Source organism: Oncorhynchus clarkii, chromosome 12, assembly GCF_045791955.1.
Source record: "Oncorhynchus clarkii lewisi isolate Uvic-CL-2024 chromosome 12, UVic_Ocla_1.0, whole genome shotgun sequence".
In the NCBI taxonomy this organism is placed as follows: Eukaryota; Metazoa; Chordata; class Actinopteri; order Salmoniformes; family Salmonidae; genus Oncorhynchus; species Oncorhynchus clarkii.
In genome coordinates, this window is record NC_092158.1 from 37,981,483 (window position 1) to 38,003,841 (window position 22,359).

The 22,359-nt window shown below is 43.1% G+C and overlaps 1 protein-coding gene across 1 annotated transcript; it reads left to right on the plus strand.

The window, feature by feature from the left end:
- Positions 1-234: 234 nt before the first annotated feature.
- Positions 235-19,635, plus strand: LOC139423145 (phosphoglycerate kinase-like). Its single transcript, XM_071174837.1, has 11 exons — positions 235-436; positions 9,152-9,202; positions 9,333-9,488; positions 9,700-9,844; positions 15,574-15,677; positions 15,899-16,018; positions 17,168-17,282; positions 17,517-17,696; positions 18,072-18,249; positions 18,589-18,687; positions 18,900-19,635. The coding sequence occupies exons 1-11, from the start codon at positions 372-374 to the stop codon at positions 18,938-18,940; spliced, it is 1,254 nt and encodes a 417-aa protein (XP_071030938.1). The 5' UTR covers positions 235-371; the 3' UTR covers positions 18,941-19,635.
- The last annotated feature ends 2,724 nt before the right edge of the window (positions 19,636-22,359 follow it).

Sequence of the window (22,359 nt, forward strand, 5' to 3'; positions counted from 1 at the left end):
TGCTTGCATACTCTTTGTTTTTCTATATTGTATATTTTTTAATTGCATTACAATGATTTGTATTGTATTTTATTTTGAAATAATAAAAATAGTCTTCGAGCAAAACGTTACGTGACTTTCGTCACACGCCATTTCCCGTTAAATTGAGTTTTAAATGGAGGACAGCTCATATGACTGGCACTGGCATAACCCAATGGCAGTGCTGATGCAGCAGTTCCGTACTAGCTTTGGACCAATACACCGTGGATGGGCGTGTAACGTCCCGCCCACCCGAAGTGCTTCCTTGCTGCGCAAATGTGATTTCATTCGGGAACTACCCAACAGCAGAGTGAGGTAAAGGCAGAAAAGCAGGTGCAACTAAAATATCCAAAATGTCGCTGTCAAATAAACTCACCCTGGACAAGGTGGACGTGAAGGGGAAGCGCGTGATCATGAGGTGAGTTCGAATTGAGCCATCGGAAAGGGGGTTATTGGTGCTTTCAAGACAACTGGGAAAACGAGGTCAAATCAGTGATCTTCAGGTCGGAAAGTCGAAGTTCAAAAATATGCCCGAGTTTGCGAATTGTAATTCTGAGTTGGATGACCGTTAAACGATATCCTTAGTCGAACTCGTTTTTTCCGAGTTCGCTGTTGTCATGAACGCAGCATTAGACATCGCACTGTGATTCGTTACAAGACAGTAACTGAGAGACGCTTGATACTTTAGCTTTGGAAACATTCACGATACATTGTTATCGAAGAGCTAAATTGAACTTAATTGCAGTTAAAATATACATTTGGTTGGTTTTTAAAAATATCGCCTAGTCAGACCGTTATTAGTGTTTTTCGTGGTGATACGTGTCCTCACTATTTACCATAGCCACAAAGTCAGAAATTCCGCTTATTTCAAATCTTATTTCAAACCTAATCTTAACCACACTGCTAACCTTCTGCCTAACCCTAACCTTAAATGAAGAACAAAGGACATTTTTGGTTTAATGAATTCTTATCATATAGCCAATTTTGACCTTGTGGCTGTTGTAACTACTGAAAACCGGCGATGCATGTGCAGTCAGCATGTAGGCCACAATGTGACAGATCACCTAGCTTGCCACTCTAGCTAACTATACTGAACAAAACATATAAACGCAACAATTTCAAATATTTTACCGAGTTACCGTTTTATATAAGGAAATCAGTCAATTTAAATGCATTCATTAGGCCCTAATCTATGGATTTCACTTTATTGGGAATACAGATTTGAATCTGTTGGTCAGGGACATGGATCATAACCAGTTAGTATCTGGTGTGACCACCATTTGCCTCATGCAGTGCGACAACTTGTGCGTGGAGTTGATCAGGCTGTTGAATATGCCCTGTGGAATGTTGTCCCACTCCTTTTCAATGGCTGTGCAAAGTTGTGGGATATTGGTGGGAACTGGAACACGCGGTCTTACATGTTGTTCCAGAGCATCCTAAACATGCCATGAAAAAAAACGGAAATTTTCAGCTTCCAGGAATTGTGTACAGAGCCTTGAGGTGATGACGGCAGATGAATGGCACGACAATGGACCTCAGGATCTTGTCATGGTACCTCTGTGCATTCAAATTTCCATCAATAAAATCAATTGTGCTTGTTGTCCATAGCTTATGTCTGCCCATACCATAACCATACCGCCACCATTGGGCACTCTGTTCACAGAGTGGGCAAACCGCTTGCCCACATGAAGGCTTATGGTAGAGAAATTAGCATTACATTATCTGACAACAGCTCTGGCGGGGTGGACATTCCTGTAGTCAGCATGCCAATTGCACACTTCCTCAACAGGAGACGAGACCTTTGTGGCATTGTGTTGTGACAAAACTGCACATTTTAGTGGCCTTTTATTGTCCCCAGCACAAGCTGCACCTGTGTAATGATCATGCTGTTTAATCAGCTTCTTGATATGCCACACCTTTCAGGTGGCTGGATTATCTGGGAAAAGTAGAAATGCTCACTAACAGGGATGTAAACATTTGTGCACAAAATTGGTGCGAAATAAGCTTTTTGTGAGTATGGAACATTTCTGTGATCTTTCATTTTAGCTCAGGAAAGATGGGACCAACACTTTCCATGTTGCATTTAATATTTTTGTTCAGTGTAGTTAGCTGTCTAACATTATAGGTTTACAGAGTAACGTCTAACAATACAAATCATTGTTTTCTATTTCCGGGGTAATATTTGTGTAAACTCTTGAATTGTGTTCTGTGGGTGTCACTGAGTAGGCTGTTAGCTTATTTCATGGGGTGCATTGTCCATAGGTTAGGCTGTACAGTGCAATTTGAATATGTGTCACTGAATATGCTGATACCCCATGGGTATCACGGGTGCACAATCCATATAAGGCTGTGCAGTGCATGTAAGTATACCCCCAATTAAATTATGCAGTCTAATACATCCAGTGTGATTTCAAGTTTTTGTTTATGTATTATTTATAAACTAATTACATGTGACCGATTCCAAGCTTGCCACTCTAGCTAGGTAGTTAGCTGGCTAACATTATAGATTTACAGAGTCATGTCTAACAATGCTAATGATTTATTTCTAAACAATTTTTGGGTTAATCATTTCGATTGACTGTAAATACATTTTATACATGCTTATGATGTTATTGTAAAGAGTTTCTAAACCCAGAGGCGCAACATTGCAAGACTTCCGCAAACGCTTGTGAAACAGACCAGGCCAGGGTTTGAATATTTGGACATGTTATTACTCCAACCTCGTGAAAGTGACAAACGGACACATTTGTCAAACTACTCCATATCGAAGGAGTGCCTTTGATTTGATGGCCTGCACATGGGCAGTTAGGCGCATGACGACTGATGACGTGCATGCGCTTAGCTAGCCAACAACGCCATGACATCGCCTACAGGTGTGATCTGGGATTTCTATTGAAGGAGCAGTTTTAGCCTATCTTCCTACTGTACTTTCTATGGTTATTGTTCACTTTTCACACGATGATTATATATATTTTTTTACTCTGCTGCTATGGTCACTGGCAGCTGTCAACCTCCATGTGTGGAATGTGTGGTTTGCCTTCAAAATGAAAGTCCATAATTGAAAGTGATGCAAATGGATACAAATAGTGAAATCATTACATATTTGGATTAGATAATGCTAAACAATGTTGGAATGTTACATAATTTGTAAAAAAAAAAAAGATATATATTTGTCAATAAACAAACTAATCACACTGGATGTATTAGACTGCATAATTGAATTGGGGGAAACCTCTAGATTTGTGCACCCATGAAACGGGGAATCGGCATAATCGGTGACACCAACAGAACACAATTCTCAAGAGTTAACACAAATATTAGCTTCTTAGCTCTTATTGCAGGACTTTGACTGTGGGAAATCATAGGTAAGGCTATACAGTGCATAGAAGTATTCCCCCAATGCAATTATGCCGTCTAATACATCCAGTGGGATTTCGTTTCTTTTGTTTATTATCAAACTATTGTGTTTAATTTTAAATTATGTAACATTCCAATCAGCGTTATCCAAATATGGCATGATTCCATTATTTGTAATCTCTTTCAATAAGGTAATTTTTTGAAGGGAACTGCAAATTCCACTATTGTGGCTAATTTGTTATTATGGCTAGGTTCACATCGGTAGGGACAAAATCGAATCACATTTTATTTGTCACATGCGACAAATACACAATAGACTTTTCCCTGAAATGCTTTAGTTACGAGCCCTTTCCCAACAATGCAGAGTGAAAATTAGCACAAAAAGAGTAAAGGGTAACACAATAAAATAACAATAACAAGGCTATAAAAGGATTACCGGTGCTGGGGGTACGAGGTGATTGAGGTAACATGTAGGTAGGGGTAAAAGTGACTAGGCAATCAGGAAAGATAATAAACAGTAGCAGCAGCAGCGTGGGAAAGTGTGTGTGTGTGTGTGTGGCGTCATAATGTATGTCGTTGTTGGAGTCTCAGTGTAGTGTGTGTGTGGGTTGAGTCCAGTGAGTGTGCAAGAGAGTCAGTACAAAAAGCAGAAAGAAGGGCTACAACGACAAAGAGCCAACATTTAGGCAGGCTGCTACTAAATATTTTAATGAAGTTATTTGTAACTATAGGCTACACTGCAGCCTCAGTTAGCCTAGCTAGCTAACCTTAGCTAGCGTAACTTGCTTCTCCTGGTTCATAGCAGTCCAAGACAGGTATTATGCAATCATAGTTGATGATAAATAACCTAGGTATGGCAGCTATGACACTAGACTACCTTAAATAAAGGTTAAAAAAAAAGTCAACTATAGTGTGAGTCGGCTTGGTTGGTTTCTCGCTCGCTCTCGCTCTTCCCTGCTCCCATGTCACTCGCTCACAGTACAGCCCCTCCCCTGCTTGCTAGAGCGGCACCACTCTCCCTCCTCTTGTGCTTTATCAGCTCCAGTTAATAAAGTGACTCGGACTGGTTCTGGATCTGACCAGGTTCATACGGAACTGGTCTAGTTGTCCTCGGGTCTGTTTGGAACATGTCTCGATATTTACCTTTTTTTATGCATGTCCGGGTGGGGAAGCCCCAGGTCCATTTTGGAACGGGTCCAACTTTTTGGATAGGTAAAAACCTATAGTGTGGATCTTATAGGTCTCCAGTGATGTGGACGCTGAGGAACTTGAAGCTCTCTGCCTGGTCCACTACAGCCCTGTCGACGTGAATGGGGGTGTGCTCGCACCCCCATTTCCTGTGGTCCACGATCAGCTCCTTCCTCTTGCTGACGTTGACGGAGAGATTTTTGTACTGGCACCATACTGCTAGCTCTCTGACCTCCCCTGTAGTCTCGTCGTCGGTGATCAGGCCTACCACCGTTGTGTCGTTGGCAAACTTAATGATTGTGTTGGAGTCGTGCACATCCACCCAATCGTGGGTGAACAGGGAGTACAGGAGGGGACTAAGCATGCGCCCCTGTTTTGAGGGTTAGTGTGGTGGATGTGTCATTGCCTACCCTCATCACCTGGTGGCGACCCATCAGGAAGTCCAGTTGCAGAGGCAGGTGTTTAAATCAAGGGCCTTTAGTTTAGCGATGAGCTTGGAGGACACTATGGTGTTGAATGCTGAGCTGTAGTCAATGAACAGCTTTCTCACAAAGGTTTTCCTTTTGTCTAGGTGGGAAAGGGAAGTGCGGTATGCGAATTGGAGTGGATCCGGGGTGTCTGGGATGGTGTTGATGTGAGCCATGACCAGCCTTTCAAGCATGTCATGGCTACAGATGTGAGTGCTATGGGGTGATAGTCATTTGGACAGGTTACCATGGCGTATTTGGGCACGAGTTAGTCAGTTCTATTCATGGCATTTCTATCTGCAACATTCCAAAATGTTTTTGTACTCCGTGTGGCCAAGCAAACACACTGAGTTATGTATGAACTCTGCTCTGCCCATCGCTTGTCTGTCTGGAAAGCCTCCGCAAATGAAAACGTGTGATGTGCGCCCTGTTCCGTGTGCCACGTTGACGGACACATGGAACGAGGCGTTCCGTGTCTCCAGCTGGCTGATTGGCGTTATAAGGTAGGTAATGTGAAGTGCAGCACAGAGCATTTTCAACCAACCTTAGCCCTACTTTAGCTTTGGGACAGAACATCGGGAGTCTGTGTATTGGTTGTGTATTATCAGGGAGTCCAACCAATGCAAACTTCCGATGTGTCCCGAAGCTAAGGGCCCACGACTGAGTTTGGAAAACCCTGCACTATTTGACTGAGGGGGTGCTGTGTTTAAGACACCTCTATCTTGCCCCCACCCCACTGTGGGGAAAAAAATTATATTTTGGAAGCTATAGAAATGCATTAATGTCTACATATTTAAAAAAAATATATATATTATGTGAACATAAAATACAAATAAAAAAATCAAAGTCATTTCTTTTGAGATTACTTATTTTACTGTCCGCACAACAACAAAAACACACTTAAATAAAATGGTCTTTATATATTGTTTTTATAATGTTGTCCTTGAAACATTTAATTGAAATACTGTGGAAATTCCATTCATTCCTATGGAGGACTGCTCCTACTGAGGGGTGCAAATATGTCCGACCGTGTCTTCAAAGCCTCTCAATGGCCAATATATAGCATCAGCAATCCAGTGTTTATATTCATTATTGGTTTCCACCACAAAGTCGAAAGTGCGTACACATCGTTGGATTACTTCTTAGAGCAAATGTATTTAATGTAACAATTCAAACGAACCCCCTGCAACTATAGTGGTGGCCAAAAGTTTTTAATGACACAAGTATTAATTTTCACAAAGTCTGCTGCCTCAGTTTGTATGATGGCAATTTGCATATGCTCCAGAATGTTATGAAGAGTGATCAGATGAATTGCAATTAATTGCAAAGTCTCTCTTTGCCATACAAATAAACTGAATCCCAAAAAACATTTCCACTGCATTTCAACCCTGCCACGAAAGCACCAGCTGACATCATGTCAGTGAGTCTCTCGTTAACACAGGTGTGAGTGTTGACGAGGACAAGGCTGGAGATCACTCTGGCATGCTGAGTTCGAATAACAGACTGGAAGCTTCAAAAGGAGGCTGGAAGCTTCAAAACTCCCCAGACCTTAATCCCGTTGAGAACTTGTGGTCAATCCTCAAGAGGCGGGTGGACACACAAAAACCCACCAATTCTGACAAACTCCAAGCATTGATTATGCAAGAATGGGCTGCCATCAGTCAGGATGTGGCCCAGAAGTTAATTGACAGCATGCCAGGGCAGATTGCGGAGGTCTTGAAAAAGAGGGGTCAACACTGCAAATAATGACTCTTTGCATCAACTAGATGTAACTGTCAATAAAAGCCTTTGACACTTATGAAAAACTTGTTAATATGGAATACTGAAGTATAATTACATCTGACAAAAATATCTAAAGACACTGAAGCAGCAAACTTTGGGAAAATTAATATTTGTGTCGTTCTCAAAACTTTTGGCCACGACTGTAATACATGGAAGTTTAGAAGATGTGTTATCTTCCAAGTTGGGAATTGAAGACATATCGCCAAGTAAAGCTTGGTCTAACATTTCTGTGTTACACTTACCATTACCTACCTCATAACGCATATCAGCCAGCTGGAACAGTAATAATGGTCTTACTTGGTGACATTTTTAATAGGTATATTTTGGGTACTTCAGCAGGTGATGCATGCCACCACTCGTGACAGAACACAGGTAGTTGTTGTTGTCTCACGTTTTCCCTATTCAAACCAATTACATGCCACAGGAGTGATGCAGAATGGATGCAAGCATCCCTAAAATGTTAATTGCAACAATTGAAGTTATTTTGCATTAAGATGATATCCGAGTTAAAGTACAACGCTCTAAGCTGCGGATACTCTACTGTATTTATATTCAATTAGCTAGTTAATCTTATAAACACCATCCTATCCATTTTAGCTGATGGCATTTGCTTAGATATTGTTGTCATGTGTGGCTCCCAGGGGTGCTTCAGTACACTGAAAAACGACACCCACTTTTAAATGTCATAGGGCATCCTGGAGTCCCCAGCTCCATGTACCCATGATGACTGCAGGAGATGCATTAGGCCTTTTCCTTCCTAAAGGTCAAATCAACACAGATGACTTAAAGCGAGTGTAGGACAGAGTTTGGGAAACCCTAATACCCCCCCCCCCCTCCTTAGTGCACTACACAGCTGATTCAAATAACCAACTCATAATCAAGCTGTGTAGTGCTAGGGTAAAAACCAAAATGTTGACCCAGCAGGGGCCCCAGGACTGAGTTTGGGAAACCCTGGGGTAGACAAATTACTATGAAAATATCTCATCACATTCCATCCTGGGCTTGCCATAACATGCATATCTGTCTGTACATCCTACTTCTATGAAGTGGCATTGCTTATTTGTGCAGAATAGGACAAACTGTGACTGACTGTCAGGACCTTGGGCTGTTATGGAGACTTTGCTGTGGTAGAGCGAACAGTCTGGCAGGCCTGTGCCAAGCCTGTCAAGCAGCCAATGTGCTGGCCTTATTCTGCGTATATGCATATCCTTGCTCCACCTTCAGTCTTTTATCCCTCGTATAAAACACCTGCCTTTATGGATCTGTAGTGTAAGGTGCAGGTTAAACAAATGGTAGCCTATTACAAGGGCATCACTAGTGCGGCTGTGAATTGTTCCCATTTACCCATTTTGAAGGGGTCATTGCTAACAAAGGCATTCCATAGCAGTGTCATTCTTCCCCTATGCTGACCGAAGGGTTCTAGTACAATAGAGTACGGTTGTGGCACACATTGCCTGATCCTGCACTTCACTGCATCAAGGGGGCCGGAGGAGAAACCGAGAGGGGGATGGAGTTAGGTAATGGGCAGGAGAATGAGGGATGCAGCATGTTCTCATGTCACTGTGGGCGTCATACAGGAAAGTGTTTGGCTGTTGAATCATTTCCATTCAATACTAAGCCCAGTGTCATGGACACGTTTTATAAGGGTTGCAAAGCCACTGGTAATTTACCAAAGTTACCAGAATCTTCAGTAATTTTGGTTCATATGAGAAAATCTATCGTAAGTTTGGTAATTTATACTGGAATAACTTTTTATTTTTTTATTTTTTTTTAAAAGTATTCTATTATACAGTATATGTCTGTTCATGAGTTTCTAGTAGATAGACAATATGGTTTGAGGGAACATCTAATCAACAATGGAATTATTTTCAATTATCTCTGCAACTGTATAAGTTTGACATTTTGACAACTGCCACCAGTTTGACACAAACATTGACGACAAATACATATTGACACAGTTAAATAAATCTTAGTAAAAATATATAAAGGATATTTCATTTTGAAACCCTCATTAAACACTCATTGTATTTACTAACCTTATTTATATTTAGGTTAATGTTTTACAGCTTTGTCATTCTATTTTTATGTATTCAATTATTTCATATTTTACATGTGATAAGGCCACACAGAGGGCCAGAGCTGATTGGACACCCAACAGGGCCACTAGATGTCTTGTGATAGGTTACATAAAATCCTTAAAAGATACCAAAATTCTAGTAGTTTACTGGTAAACGTAGTTTCTAGTAATATACCCTTTCTTTTCAACCATACATTTTATAATGCTATAAACACTTAGTATTACTGTGCCCAAAGCTGAATGATATACATGTCTTTTGCAGGGTTGATTTCAATGTGCCAATGAAGGACCATAACATAACGAACAACCAGAGGTAATAATGAGCTTGTTTTCATTTTATCATCTTCAGTAACTAATACACATGATTAGACCAAGTGCTACTAGTTTATTCTATAGGAGCCCGATTCCAGCCTTTGCTCATACTGTGTGCCTGTGTATTCCAGGATCAAGGCTGCTGTCCCCACCATCAAGCACTGTCTTGACCATGGGGCCAAGGCTGTGGTGCTGATGAGCCACTTGGGTCGTCCTGATGGGAACCCCATGCCTGACAAATTCTCCCTGAAGCCTGTGGCTGCCGAGCTCAAGAGCCTGCTGGGCAAGTGAGTGAGACCTCATGGCATAGTTGGCTATTACCATGCTGCGAGTGAAATATAACTCTTGTATGTGTGTTACTGTGCCATTGACTGAGTTGTACCAATGAATGAATTGGTATGATCTCTATTGACACACTTTGGTTCTCTCAACTGACAATGTTTCAGTGAGGTGTCTGAATAAAGTACTCAATCGTGCATGTGTTGCACCCATTTTCAGGGATGTGCACTTCCTGAAGGACTGCGTAGGTCCCGACGTAGAGAAGGCCTGTGCTGACCCTGCCGCCGGTTCAGTCATCCTCCTGGAGAACCTGAGGTTCCACGTTGCAGAGGAGGGCAAGGGCAAGGACGCCTCCGGAAACAAGGTTGGTCAACGACTGCAGTAGCCATTCCCAGAGGCCCTTTCTATTTACATAAAATGAGGGCTCCTACCCTGCAGAGCCCCAAGCTGCAACTGTCACTCCTGTGGTGTTGGCGTCAGCAGAGCTGCTAAAGGCATCACAGATGAAAATAGAGCCAAGCTGCAAAATAATGACGCATCAGTCAGCCATCTGACCTGAAAAGCAGGAATTTTGTAATTTGGAGACCAATGTACAGAAAATGGCATCTCATCTGTTTGAGGAGTACAGCCACAAATTACTGCGTCACTGAGTACATCCATACTAAAACTGTTAGCAGGTCTTAAGAAGGTTGCACCACTGAGAGAATTATGTAAATGCATAGGTTTATAGGATGAGTTTCCTGTAGTATCTGTGCCTGCCTGTATCAATGGCCAGGATTCTACCTCTACTTCTCCATCTCCTCTCATTTACCTGAGATGCAGCCCTGACCTGCTGACATTTGAGTGAAGGGCAGTGGGTTGTCTCTGGTCTAGCGTTTTGCTTTTCTTGTCTTGTGAGCCCTGGCTGATATGCAACCCTTTAAAGAGGGAGGAGATTGGGAAGGGGGGTAGCTGTCGACCTTTCACAAAATCCCTCGATGGCTGGGGGGTGGCAGGCGACAGAGTAGGTAAGTCTAGATGTTACCCCTAACTGCTGATTCGGGGTCAGATCTTTTTCATTCATCTTATGCTTGAGGATAGGATTGGGGGATAGTGTAATCCGATCCCAGCTCTGTGGTTAAGGGCAAGGTCTATGATGACCTGGACTACTGTACTTGTGCCAACTCCTGGCATTTGGATGGGACACGATAGATCAGCCATGACCTTTCTGTGACCTTTCTGTGAAAGAGTCAAGAACTTTGCTGTTAAAGGTCAGTAGGAACGTTATTATAAAGTACTTACAGTACCCTCGTCATGCAGTCCACTCCCCTGGCATCACTGCAGTATATTCACCACGTGCTCCTATAGATGCACTATCTACAATTGGCTGTTCAAAGAAAAACGAACCATGGGTTTACAGTCTTCTGGCCCGTAGACTACTTTGAGTGAGGGACCCTCTAACATTAATATTAGGTTGTAAAATACAGAACTTCCCCTTTGAGTTTATGTTCAGTAGTGCTGAGCGATTAGAGCTTTTTTTGAGGTTGGTTCGAATATTACAAAATTACGGTTTTCGGTTTCAATGATCATTTTTGACATTAAATGCACTATGTATTATTTGGGCTGAATGCTGTCACACAGAATAAAACAATTAATAGAAGTTTTAAAATTTAAGGAATGGTAGTGACGTCCCATAACTGCTTACCACTTATTAACCATAATTTACTTTAATTAAATATTAGTTTTATTTTGTTCCAAGTCATCTCATATCTATAGAGCTGCTACCTATATGCTGTCTAACAAAATCACAATTTTAGTAGATATTCAGCAGTATTTTGAATTACAACTATCAATCACTTAAGATATAAGATAATATATTTTCAGGTAGAGATACCTCGCAATGCAACTGCTTTCTATCCCTCTCGATCACCCATTCTCCCTTCTCTCAAACTCTGCCTGCTCCACACCGTTGGTATTATAGCTCAGTGCTCCACACAGACTGGATAAGTAGGCGTGTGTGTAATGGATTATGGTCATTGTAAATAATTACCACTTTTTTTGCGCTGAACTGTAGAATATTGGCCTGTTGGAAACTACAACATCCTACTACATGCACAGTTCAGGCTTGATCTGATTTCTCTCTACAGAAACTGTTCACTAATGCTCTAAGTGGAGCCCAGCGTTTGACCATTTGTGTAAACCACCCTTTGTTTGGTACCTTTATTCTGTGGCGTGTGTGAGCCTCTGAATTGTCTTGCATCACTACATTTCTATGTCACACTAGGGTTGCACATTTTGGGGAATATTCAGAGGTGGAAACTTTCCGTGGGAATTAACGGGAATATTGTGGAAATATATGCAAATTAATATTAATACGATTTAAATGTAGATGTTTTTTTGCATTGGATATGTTTACCATATGGAGACAAACATAAACCTTATCATAAGTAGACATAATTGGAAATGATTAAATCCTTCCAATAGAAATAAAAACTATTTAGTTACGAATTGAACTTTAATTAAATGAGTTGACTCGTCACATGGCATGATTTCACTGAACAACAGAAGGGAATATTGAATGATCCCCAATGATCCATCACATCTCCCAAAAATATTTTCAACATAGATCTGTAAATTGAGTCTAGAAACTAAAGCTTTGGTTGTCTTCCTCTCAGGCGTTTGTCTTCTCCCTGGACCTCCTCAATGTCCACCTCTTGAACATCAGACTGAGGCCTCATCTTCACTGTCACTTTCCAACCTTGTTGAGGATGGCTCGTTGTCAGGCTCAAAAAGCCTGAAATTTGCCCGGATGGCCACCAATTTTTCAACCCTTGTATTGGTCAGCCTGTTGTGTGCTTTGGTGTGTGTGTTCCCAAACAAGGACCAGTTGCGCTCTGAGGCGGCTGATGTTGGTGGGATTTGGAGGATGATTGAGGCAACGGGGGAAAGAGCCTCAGATTCACAAAGTCCCTTCCACTGGGTGGCTGATGAGATATGTTGGCATGACTGCCATATTGCATCTCCATTCCAAAGCCCTTGCTTGGAAGTGTACTTTGCCAGACTGCCAAGAACCTTGCCCTCATCCAAGCCAAGGTGGCGAGACACTGTAGTGATCTCTGCACCAGACAGGATGCTCTTGCCAGCATACTTGGGGTCCAACATGTACGCTGCGGCGTGTATGGGCTTCAGGCAGAAGTCTTCATACTTTTTGATGTATTTCAGAACTGCAGTTTCCTCTGCTTGGAGCAACAGTGACGTGGGCAGGGCAGTATGGATTTCTTATCTTACATCTGCAAGCAGACAGGATGGCATTGTCTCCCTCAGTCCATGCAATGGCTACTGCTGTAGGTTTCAGGCTGCTTACCACTCTCTCCCAAAATACATCATCCAGGAGGATCCTCTTGATTGGGCTGTCCATATCGGCAGACTGTGATATGGCCATTTCTTGGAGAGACTCCTTCCCCTCCAGGAGACTGTCAAACATGATGACAACACCACCCCAACGGGTGTTTCTGGGCAGATTCAATGTGGTGCTCTTATTCTTCTCACTTTTCTTGGTGAGGTAGATTGCTGCCATATCTTGATGACCCTTCACATACCGAACCATTTCCTTGTCTCTCTTGTAGAGTGTATCCATTGTTTTCAGTGCCATGAAGTCCTTGAGGCGCAGATTCAATTCATGAGCAGCACAGCCAATGGGTGTGAGGGTATGACTTCTCCACTTTAGACCAAGCAGCATTCATGTTCGCAGCATTGTCTGTCATCAATGCAATACCTTCTGTGGTCCAAGGTCATTGATGACTGCCTTCAGCTCATCTGCAATGTAGAGACCGGTGTGTCTGTTGTCCCTTGTGTCTGTGCTCTTGTAGAATTCTGGTTGAGGGGTGGAGATGATGTAGTTAATTATTCCTTGCCCATGAACATTTGACCACCCATCAGATGATTGCAATGTAGTCTGCTTTCTCTATGATTTGCTTGACCTGCACTTGAACTCTGCATCCAGCAGTAGATAAAGCATGTCTGGTTGGAGGGGTGTATGCTGGGCGAAGAACATTCAGAAATCTTTTCCAACACACATTGCCTGTGAGCATCAGAGGTGAACCAATTGAATACACAGCTCGAGCAAGACATTCATCAGCATTTCTCTACGTTCCTCCATCGAGTCAAAAACTTATTCCAGGAGGACCATGGGGGTAGTTTAACCAAAATATGCCACAATACCTAGAATTACCTTATGTGCACCCTACACATTTTTTTTCACTGTTTTAAGCTAACTTTTATGATGAATTTAAGCATAACTTCCCATGGAAAATTTCTGGGCATTTACCGGAAGGTTTCCGACCCTTTGCAACCTTATGTCACACCCAGTGTTCTGCCACACCGGTGGAGGTAATACAGGCACAGCTTTATCTGGTGGCCTAGAGGTGTAGTGCATGAGAGAATTCGGAGCGCTCACACATTTGCACCAAAATAATTGCAGACATTCATGGATGGATGACAGGTCCCCCTCACTGTTCCATGGCTGCAGGGAGAAGGCATAGAAGTACTGCCAGAAGCTCAAAGGGAGCTCCTCCTAAACATCCTGAAGAAACCACCAGGTGTCCAGAGATGTGAAATGGATAAAGGGTCAAAGGAGCTATGGAAAGCTCTAAATAACATGATGGATGTGGCGCTAGATGTGCACCAAAAAGCCTGGCAAGCAGAACCAGATGCTTTGGCCAATAGTGGTACTCTACAGTGTATTGTCAGCATGGAGAATGGACACTTAATCATCCAGTCCCCTGAGGAAGAAGGGTTTGGGCAAGAAGGCCAAGTTTCTGTCAGCAAGCCAGATAATGGGGCAAATGAGCTAAAGGCTCAGCTAACTTCCGAAGCTGAGAAAAGGAAGAAGGCTGAAGAAAGCCTGCTGAAACAAGGAGTCGTTCTACAGAAAGAGCAACAGCGAGCCGCCAAGCTGGAGAAGTATTGGAGCGAGACTTTGCAGGAGCTGCAAACTTTGAAATGGGTAACTAGAAGAAAATGTGCTCCACATGATGAAGCTGAAGAGTTGAAGAGGAGGCTAAAGATTTTTCAAGATCTCCTCTGCAAAACTGAAGAGGAGAAAAAGTGTCTTCGAGAAGAGATTGAAGACCTCAATGAAGAATGCACAGTCCAGAGAGAGCGCATTGAGAACCTGAAGCGGGAGAAGGGTGAATTACAAGCCAAAGTGGTAGAACTAGTGCAGGTAACTGAGGGTCAAGATGAACAAACCCAGACTGGGGAGTCTTCAACTGTTTCTCAAGATGAAAGCTGCCAGACCAGCACATTAATAGATGGTCACAGCCAGACTGACACCCAATCATATTTCATCTCTGTGATTAATCAAACAGACTGTCTTGGTAAATCTCACAAGAATGAAGTATCTCAGACCTGTCCATCACATGTTGGTGTTAACCATGATGCCTGTGAGTATGACCCCAGTGCACTGCAGAAGGCCCAGTGCACTCAAGAAGAAGAGTGGTGGTGGGATTCTGAGCAGGAGATGGATGATGAGTGCTATGCGCTCAACTACCAGGAACCCACAAACTCGGTGAGTGAATCCATTTTCATATGGGGACGATTATGGGAAACATTCAGAACCAGAGAGGAAGAAGGATGTATGACTAACAACCGTGGAAACTAGTCTCGCCTCCCAAAAGGTTGCAGCTGCCAGCACCCAATTCGCCACAACAAAGACCGCTCAAATGATTGGACCACGTTTGGACCATTTCTATAACTCACCTTTTTGATTTAAGAAATACACCAGCTTCTGCCTGGTTTTGAATTGTGCCTTGTGTGTCGAGCCTCTGAATTGTCTCGTATCACTACGCTCCTAGGTGCCACACCAAGTGTTCTGACTCGTATTATAAACCCTTAATACAGTTGCGAAACATGGATAGATGATATGGGCTATATTGATGAATGTGGAAAATGGCTTATTTTATATCATCCCATGTAGTATTTATTAATTGATGTCATCAATATGAATAAATTAGGCCTCTGTTTGCTGCACAATAGGCCGTACAGTTCTGTCTGATAGGTTAACACCAGCAGGAGCGGTTTACACACCTGTCCATTCTCTCCTTTATCTTCTAGACCAAAGCCACCCAGGAGCAAATTGATTCCTTCAGAGCCTCTCTGTCCAAACTGGGAGACGTCTACGTCAACGATGCTTTCGGCACAGCACACAGAGCCCACAGGTAGGGGTCACCACACATTCTGTGGAGGAGTCAAGCATAAACTCTGATATTTTGGTATCTGCTGTTTTAATGAAACTTAGAAGCCATCACTTATTGCCAATCCCTTTCTCCTATACTTTCATTTTTAAAATACTTTGTCCCTTCCTGTCATCTCCTAGAAAGATTTTTTTATATATATAATTACAAAAATAATAGAAAGTGATTTCTTTCTCTTCCCCCAGCTCCATGGTTGGAGTGAACCTGTCCCAGAAGGCCGCAGGCTTCCTGATGAAGAAGGAGCTTGACTACTTTGCCATGGCTCTGGAGAAACCAGCCAGGCCCTTCCTGGCCATCCTCGGAGGGTAAGTAACTTGTCAAAGGACCGTTTGATGCTTTAGTTTACCATGTCACTGATTGTCAACGGGGCAGGGATAGCTCTGTTATGAGTTAAGAATAAAGTACCCAGAGACTTGCATCTGCTTCTATGGTATCACTACTGGGGACTGGCTCTTCAACTGGTTGATCCAGCTAAAATAGACTGGTCTGGTCATATTATATGCACAATGAAAGCCATGCAACCTCACTTAAATATTTCTCACTGTTGCTCTCTTTCTATTCTCTCGACCACTCACTCATTCACTCACTCTCTCTCTTTCTCTGTTGATACATCAGCCTTGGGCTGTTGTAGTATCATTCTCAAGTGCAGGATTTTTTATTTATTTTTTAATACACAGAAGGCAGTCCAGGAATTGAGACCTTAAGCGTGTTGTGTAATACCTCAATCTGTGTGACCGTACTGTCTTTTCCTACTACTGAGCACAGCGGTGGCTGCTGAGGGGAGAACAGCTCTTAATTAATGGCTGGAACGAAGTGAATGGTATCAAACTGTGTTTGATGGACTTGATACTATCCTACTCATTCTGCTCCAGCCATGACCACGAGCCTGCCCTCCTCAATTAAGGTGCCACCAACCTCCTGTGACTGAGCACTTTACAGCCTAGCACAGTGGGAAAACTAAAGAGCGCGTGCGCACACACGGCTAACTACCATTGCTCACATGTTGAAATTGGCTCAGTGTTGGAGCCCATTTCAGCTGGGCATTGTGCAACCGCCATGTCCAATCAGTGTCTCTGAGTGCAGCCAATCAGGTTCTTTCACTGCCACAGTTCTGTATTTTCAAAGTTTTTTACCCAGTTCAGCTTTTTGGACCTCTGCCAGTGACAAAGGACATTGATATGAATTGGCTAATGATAAGCCCCTCAACAATGGATGACAAATGGTAGGATTTAGCACGAAATTCACGAGACAAAAGAAACAAGTGTCCACTACAACAAACTTTTCTGTCCCAATATGACTATCTTCCTCAACTAGAATGCTTTACCATGTATGCATTATAACTCCTCTTAAGTGTTTTATAATGGATTCTAGATAAATGGGCTTCATATTATTGGGCTTTCAATGTTTTACTATGTTTAACAGTTTTTATAGAGTTTGTCTGTTGTTGTGTGCAGAGCCAAGGTCAAGGACAAGATTCAGCTGATCAACAACATGTTGGACCAGGTCAATGAGATGATCATTGGTGGTGGCATGGCCTTCACCTTCCTCAAGGTCCTTAACAACATGGAGGTGAGGACAGAAAGAGGGAAGGCGGTAGGGAGGGTGGGAGAAATGGAGAGATGTTACCCCTTTTTTGGCAAATTATATTTAAATCAGGTTTTTAACCTCATTTATTTAAATGAATATAACTCAGAACTCTTGTGCCTCTGCACAATGTAGTTACATTTGTTTAATGTTCGACTATTTTGTATATCACGGTTATAGTTTACATCTTACAATGAGTGATCCTCTCCTCCCTGCCAGATCGGCACCTCCCTATACGATGATGAGGGTGCCAAGATCGTCAAGGAGCTGATGGCCAAGGCCGAGAAGAACAAGGTCAAGATCAACCTCCCCGTCGACTTCATCACCGCAGAGAAGTTTGACGAGCATGCCCAGACTGGCACCGCAACCGTGGCTGCTGGCATCCCTGCAGGCTGGATGGTGAGGAGAGCAACCTAGGTCATGTTCATTGGGGCACGCAACGTAAAATATTTGTAAACATTTTGATACAGAATACAAAAATAAGTGCTTCCTATTGGAAAAATCCAGTGTAATCCCAACCTGATTTGTTTTTTTCCCCTCCGTTTGATGCCTAATAAACATGACACTGATCGGGTTTTATAGTCTTCTTGAAGGGTTTTTATGGGAATTTTTCTAATAGTTCTTGTGCTAGCTAGAAATGTGATATACTGTATCACTTCGAGAGCCAAATTAATTATAGGATTTTTTTTATGTAAATATTGTAGATGAATACCCTCAACAACACACAAAACTGGTTGAGCTCTGTGTCCCGGTGTCACCCTCTGTTCTCTCCAGGGTCTGGACTGTGGACCAGAGAGCAACAAGCACTTCGCTGATGCTGTAGGCAGAGCCAAGCAGATCGTGTGGAACGGCCCCGTGGGTGTGTTTGAGTTTGAGAACTTCGCCAAAGGAACCAAGAGCCTGATGGACAAAGTGGTGGAGGTCACCAAGTCAGGCTGCGTCACAATCATTGGTAAGACCCTCGACCATTGTGTTTATGTACAATGACCAAAAAACATATATTTGTCCCTGCACCTAATCCCAACTTTTGCAAATAAATACACATATGATAGAGATCATTCGTTAAACAAAGCCTGCTCTTGCGCATCATGGTAAAAATAATTTATTCAAGTTTATACTTGCACTGCCATTTTGATTGGAAGCTTTGGTTCAGCCACTCTTGATATCATTCTCACCGCCAGATGGTGCCAAGCACCTTTTCTTCCTCACATCTATAGTAGTGAGGGATCACTATGACAGTGAAGGATCTCTGATTTGAATGCTACCTACCTGTTGTCTTGGTGATGCCCAGGTGGAGGCGACACCGCTACATGCTGCGCCAAATGGGGCACAGAGGACAAGGTCAGCCATGTCAGCACAGGAGGCGGAGCCAGCCTGGAGCTTCTGGAGGGTGAGTGATCGTGGTCTAATCCTTACTGGCGTCACGCTGACCTTTGACCTATGCCCAGTTCAAAATCAGTGTCTAAGGGGATGCAGGCTAGAAAGAACAAAATTACATTTTGGTACTGTTACCAATAGTTACATATGATGACTTAAGAAGTAATGCTGAAGAGTTTTTCCAAAGCAGTGACCATATTGCATGTCGTTCCTTTCTGCCCACAGGTAAAGTGTTGCCCGGTGTGAATGCCCTCAGCAGTGCCTAAGCCCCATCACCGAGGAGAGGGGGGAGTGAAGACAAATTCACCCGCCAGAGTTTGGACCCCCAGCTCCCAAGTGAAAAAGCTCTGTCTCCCGCCCTGTATTAGCACCTCTACCACCATCCAGTGACCCAGATGTCAAATCACCTGCTTTCTAGTCTACTACTGTACAGACGGCTGGCACAAATTGGAATGAGCTCTCTCTCACTTTTGCACCTGCCCCATATCTACATCACTGAGGAAGTGGAGGCGTTTGTAGCTGAAGCCACCCTCACATGCACTTATGTTCCTTCCTGCTGTGTTTCTCTCGGAGACGAGGGCCAGAGACCAGTCGGCTGCAGCTACAGTCGTTTTCACCATACAGGAATTTGGGAATGTGCCATGTGTTAAAGAGCGCCTGCGGGTGCATCACTCTCTTGTTTAGCCAGCCAGCCCTGGGAGTATTACAACCCTTCTAGTGTAAAATTGTGTGTTGTAACTCTATCTAGACCTTTTATATTTGTCCTCAGCCTCCACAAAAATGTTGGCTCTGTCAGTTGCCCCCCTTGTCTCAACCATGTCCTCCCACCTGTTATGTCATCCTTATGACCCTGTGGCTTGTAAAATAGTCGTTCCCCAGTGGGGGTTTCAGAGGGGTCGAGCTACTGTAAGTCATGTGACCTGAGCAGATGCTCACGAAATAAAACACTTGGTGTAAAATATAATATATTTGACTCTTTATTTGTATGTAAGTGCCATTTTCACTGCTAATTATAAGTGTGTATGCTGAACACTGCTACATGTTTTTATTTTTTTTATTTTTTACATTTAACCTTTATTTGACTTGCCTAGTTACATAAAGAACATTCTTATTTACGATGATGGCCTACTGGGGAACAGTGGGTTAACTGCCTTGTTCAGGGGCAGAACGACAGATTTTTTTTACCTTGTCAGCCGGTTGATTTGATCCAGCAACCTTTCGGTTACTGGCCCAACGATCTAACCAATAGGGTACCTCCCGCCCCAAAACATGTACTATACTTATGCTGAATAGTGACTATTATGCTGAATACCATGGCATTACCACACAGGGTTGGGGAGTAATTGATTACATGTTGTCAAATCACATGTTATTTGTCACATACGCTGAATACAAGCTCTTAACCAAAGCTGTTTAGAAGCCTCTTGGCCCTAGACCTGGTGTTCCGGTACTGCTTGCGTTGTGGTAGCAGAGAGAACAGTCTATGACTAGGGTGGCTCGAGTCTGACAATTTTTAGGGCCTTCCTCTGACACCCCCTGGTATAGAGGTCCTGGATGAAAGGAAGCTTGGCCCCAGTGATGTACTGGGGCGTACGCACTACCCTCTAGTGCCTTGCAGTCAGAGACCGAGCAGTTGCCATACCAGGCAGTAAGGATGGTGCAGCTGTAGAACCTTCTGAGGACCCATGCCAAATCTCCTGAAGAGGAATAGGTTTTGTCGTGCCTTCTTCACGACTGTCTTGGTGTGCTTGGACCAGGTACGTTTGTTGGAGACGCGAACACCAAGGAACTTAACTCTCAACCTGCTACATACACTACATCCCCGTCGATGAGAATGGGGGGGGGGGGTGCTCAGTCCTCCTTTTCCTGTCCACTATCATCTCCTTAGTCTTGAACACGTTGAGGGAGAAGTTGTTGTCCTGGCATCACACGGCCAGGTCCCTGACCTCCCCTAAATGCTGTCTCGTCATTGTCAGTGATCAGACCTACCACTGTTGTGTCATCGACAAACTTAATAATGGTGTAGGAGTCGTGCCTGGCTGTGCAGTCATGAGTGAACAGGGAGTACAGGAGTGGACTGAGCACACACGCCTGAGGGCCCCCCGTGTTGAGGATGTGTTGTTACCTACCCTTACCACCTGGGGTGGCCTGTCAGGAAGTCCATGATCCAGTTGCAGAGGGAGTTGTTTAGTCCCAGGGTCCTTAGCTTAGTGATGAGCTTTGAGGGCAGTATGGTGTTGAATGCTGAGCTGTAGGCAATGAACAGCATTCTCACATAGGTGTTATTTTTGTCCAGGTGTGAAAGGAGTGCAACAGAGATTGCATCATCTGTGGATCTGTTGGGGTGGTATGGAAATTGGAGTGGGTTTCTGGGATAATGGTGTTGATGTGAGCCAGACTACGGGTGTGTAGTCATTTAGGCAGGTTACCTTAGTGTTCTTGGGCACAGGGACTATGGTGGTCTGCTTGAAACATGACACTTGCCAGTTGGTCAGTGCATGCACGGAGTACACGCCCTGGTAATCCATCGGGCATTGCAGCCTTGTGAATGATGACCTGTTTAAAGGTCTTACTCACATCGCCTGCGGAGAGTGTGATCACACAGTCGTCCGAACTGACCTTGGTTAGTTTGTTTAAAAACCAAAAAATAACCAACAATTCCGTTAATCGCTTAGCACTAGTGTTTTCTCAATTACAGTTGATTCAGCATTGAAAAAAGGTGCAAGTTTAAGTTTGTTCAACATGAGTAAGCCTGACCACCATGATGACACAGCAAATGCTTTTGATGGATATTTTTTAAATCTAAATAAAATTGAACCTTTATTTAACTAGGCAAGTCAGTTCAGAACAAATTCTTATTGCCTATGTTATATAAGTATTCATACACATAGCTCATATAAACAAAGGCATTCCGTCGTAAGAACACATACACCCAGCCACAAGACTGACCCCCTCTATTGGTCGGATGCTCAGGATAAGGCTCTGCTGTGCACCAATGGGGCTTCTGCTCTGGCTAGAGCAAGGCCCGCCTCCAACCCTCCGACCAGTCAAGAAGACCGAAACGACAAGACTCCACCTACTTTATTCTATGTATAAAAATTAATGTAACCGTTGTATAGGCCTCTTTTTCACCTGGCTCCTTGCCGAGTTATGTGAACTAGGTCCGTGCACGTAAAACTGCGGGACAAGATATCTCTGACTCATTAAAACTGTCTTTTGTTACAACTGAAATCCACTCTGTCCAGCGTCCGTGATTTGGTCTCAACTCTCCAGTATTGTTTACACTAACACCTATTAAAGGGAAAGTAATCCAAAAGTAACAAAGTTAAGGTACTGATTACAATTTGACAGGTAAATAGTAACTGATTACATTTAGAAAGTAACCTACCTGACCCTTCTATGGCAGTGTAGCCTAGTAGTTAGAGTGTTGGACTAGTAACTGAAAGGTTGCAAGATCGAATCCCTGAGCTGACAAGGTTCAAAATCTGTCGTTCTGCCCCTGAACAAGGCAGTTAACCCGTTGTTCCTACGCCGTCATTGAAAATAAGAGTTTGTTCTTAATTGATTTGCCTAGTTAAATAAAGGTAAAATAAAATACTACATGTGAGAATGAACAGAAATTAACATTTCATACTCATACAACAGTTTGATTTACATGATGTTAACATTGAGGTCAGGGGCTCTC

Bases quoted from the DNA above. Each gene is read 5' to 3' on its own strand.
- LOC139423145 (XM_071174837.1), top strand. From the start codon at position 372: ATGTCGCTGTCAAATAAACTCACCCTGGACAAGGTGGACGTGAAGGGG. The intron at 9,845-15,573 runs GTTGGTCAACGA...TTTATCTTCTAG, and splicing joins AGGACGCCTCCGGAAACAAG to ACCAAAGCCACCCAGGAGCA. The intron at 16,019-17,167 runs GTAAGTAACTTG...TGTTGTGTGCAG, and splicing joins TTCCTGGCCATCCTCGGAGG to AGCCAAGGTCAAGGACAAGA.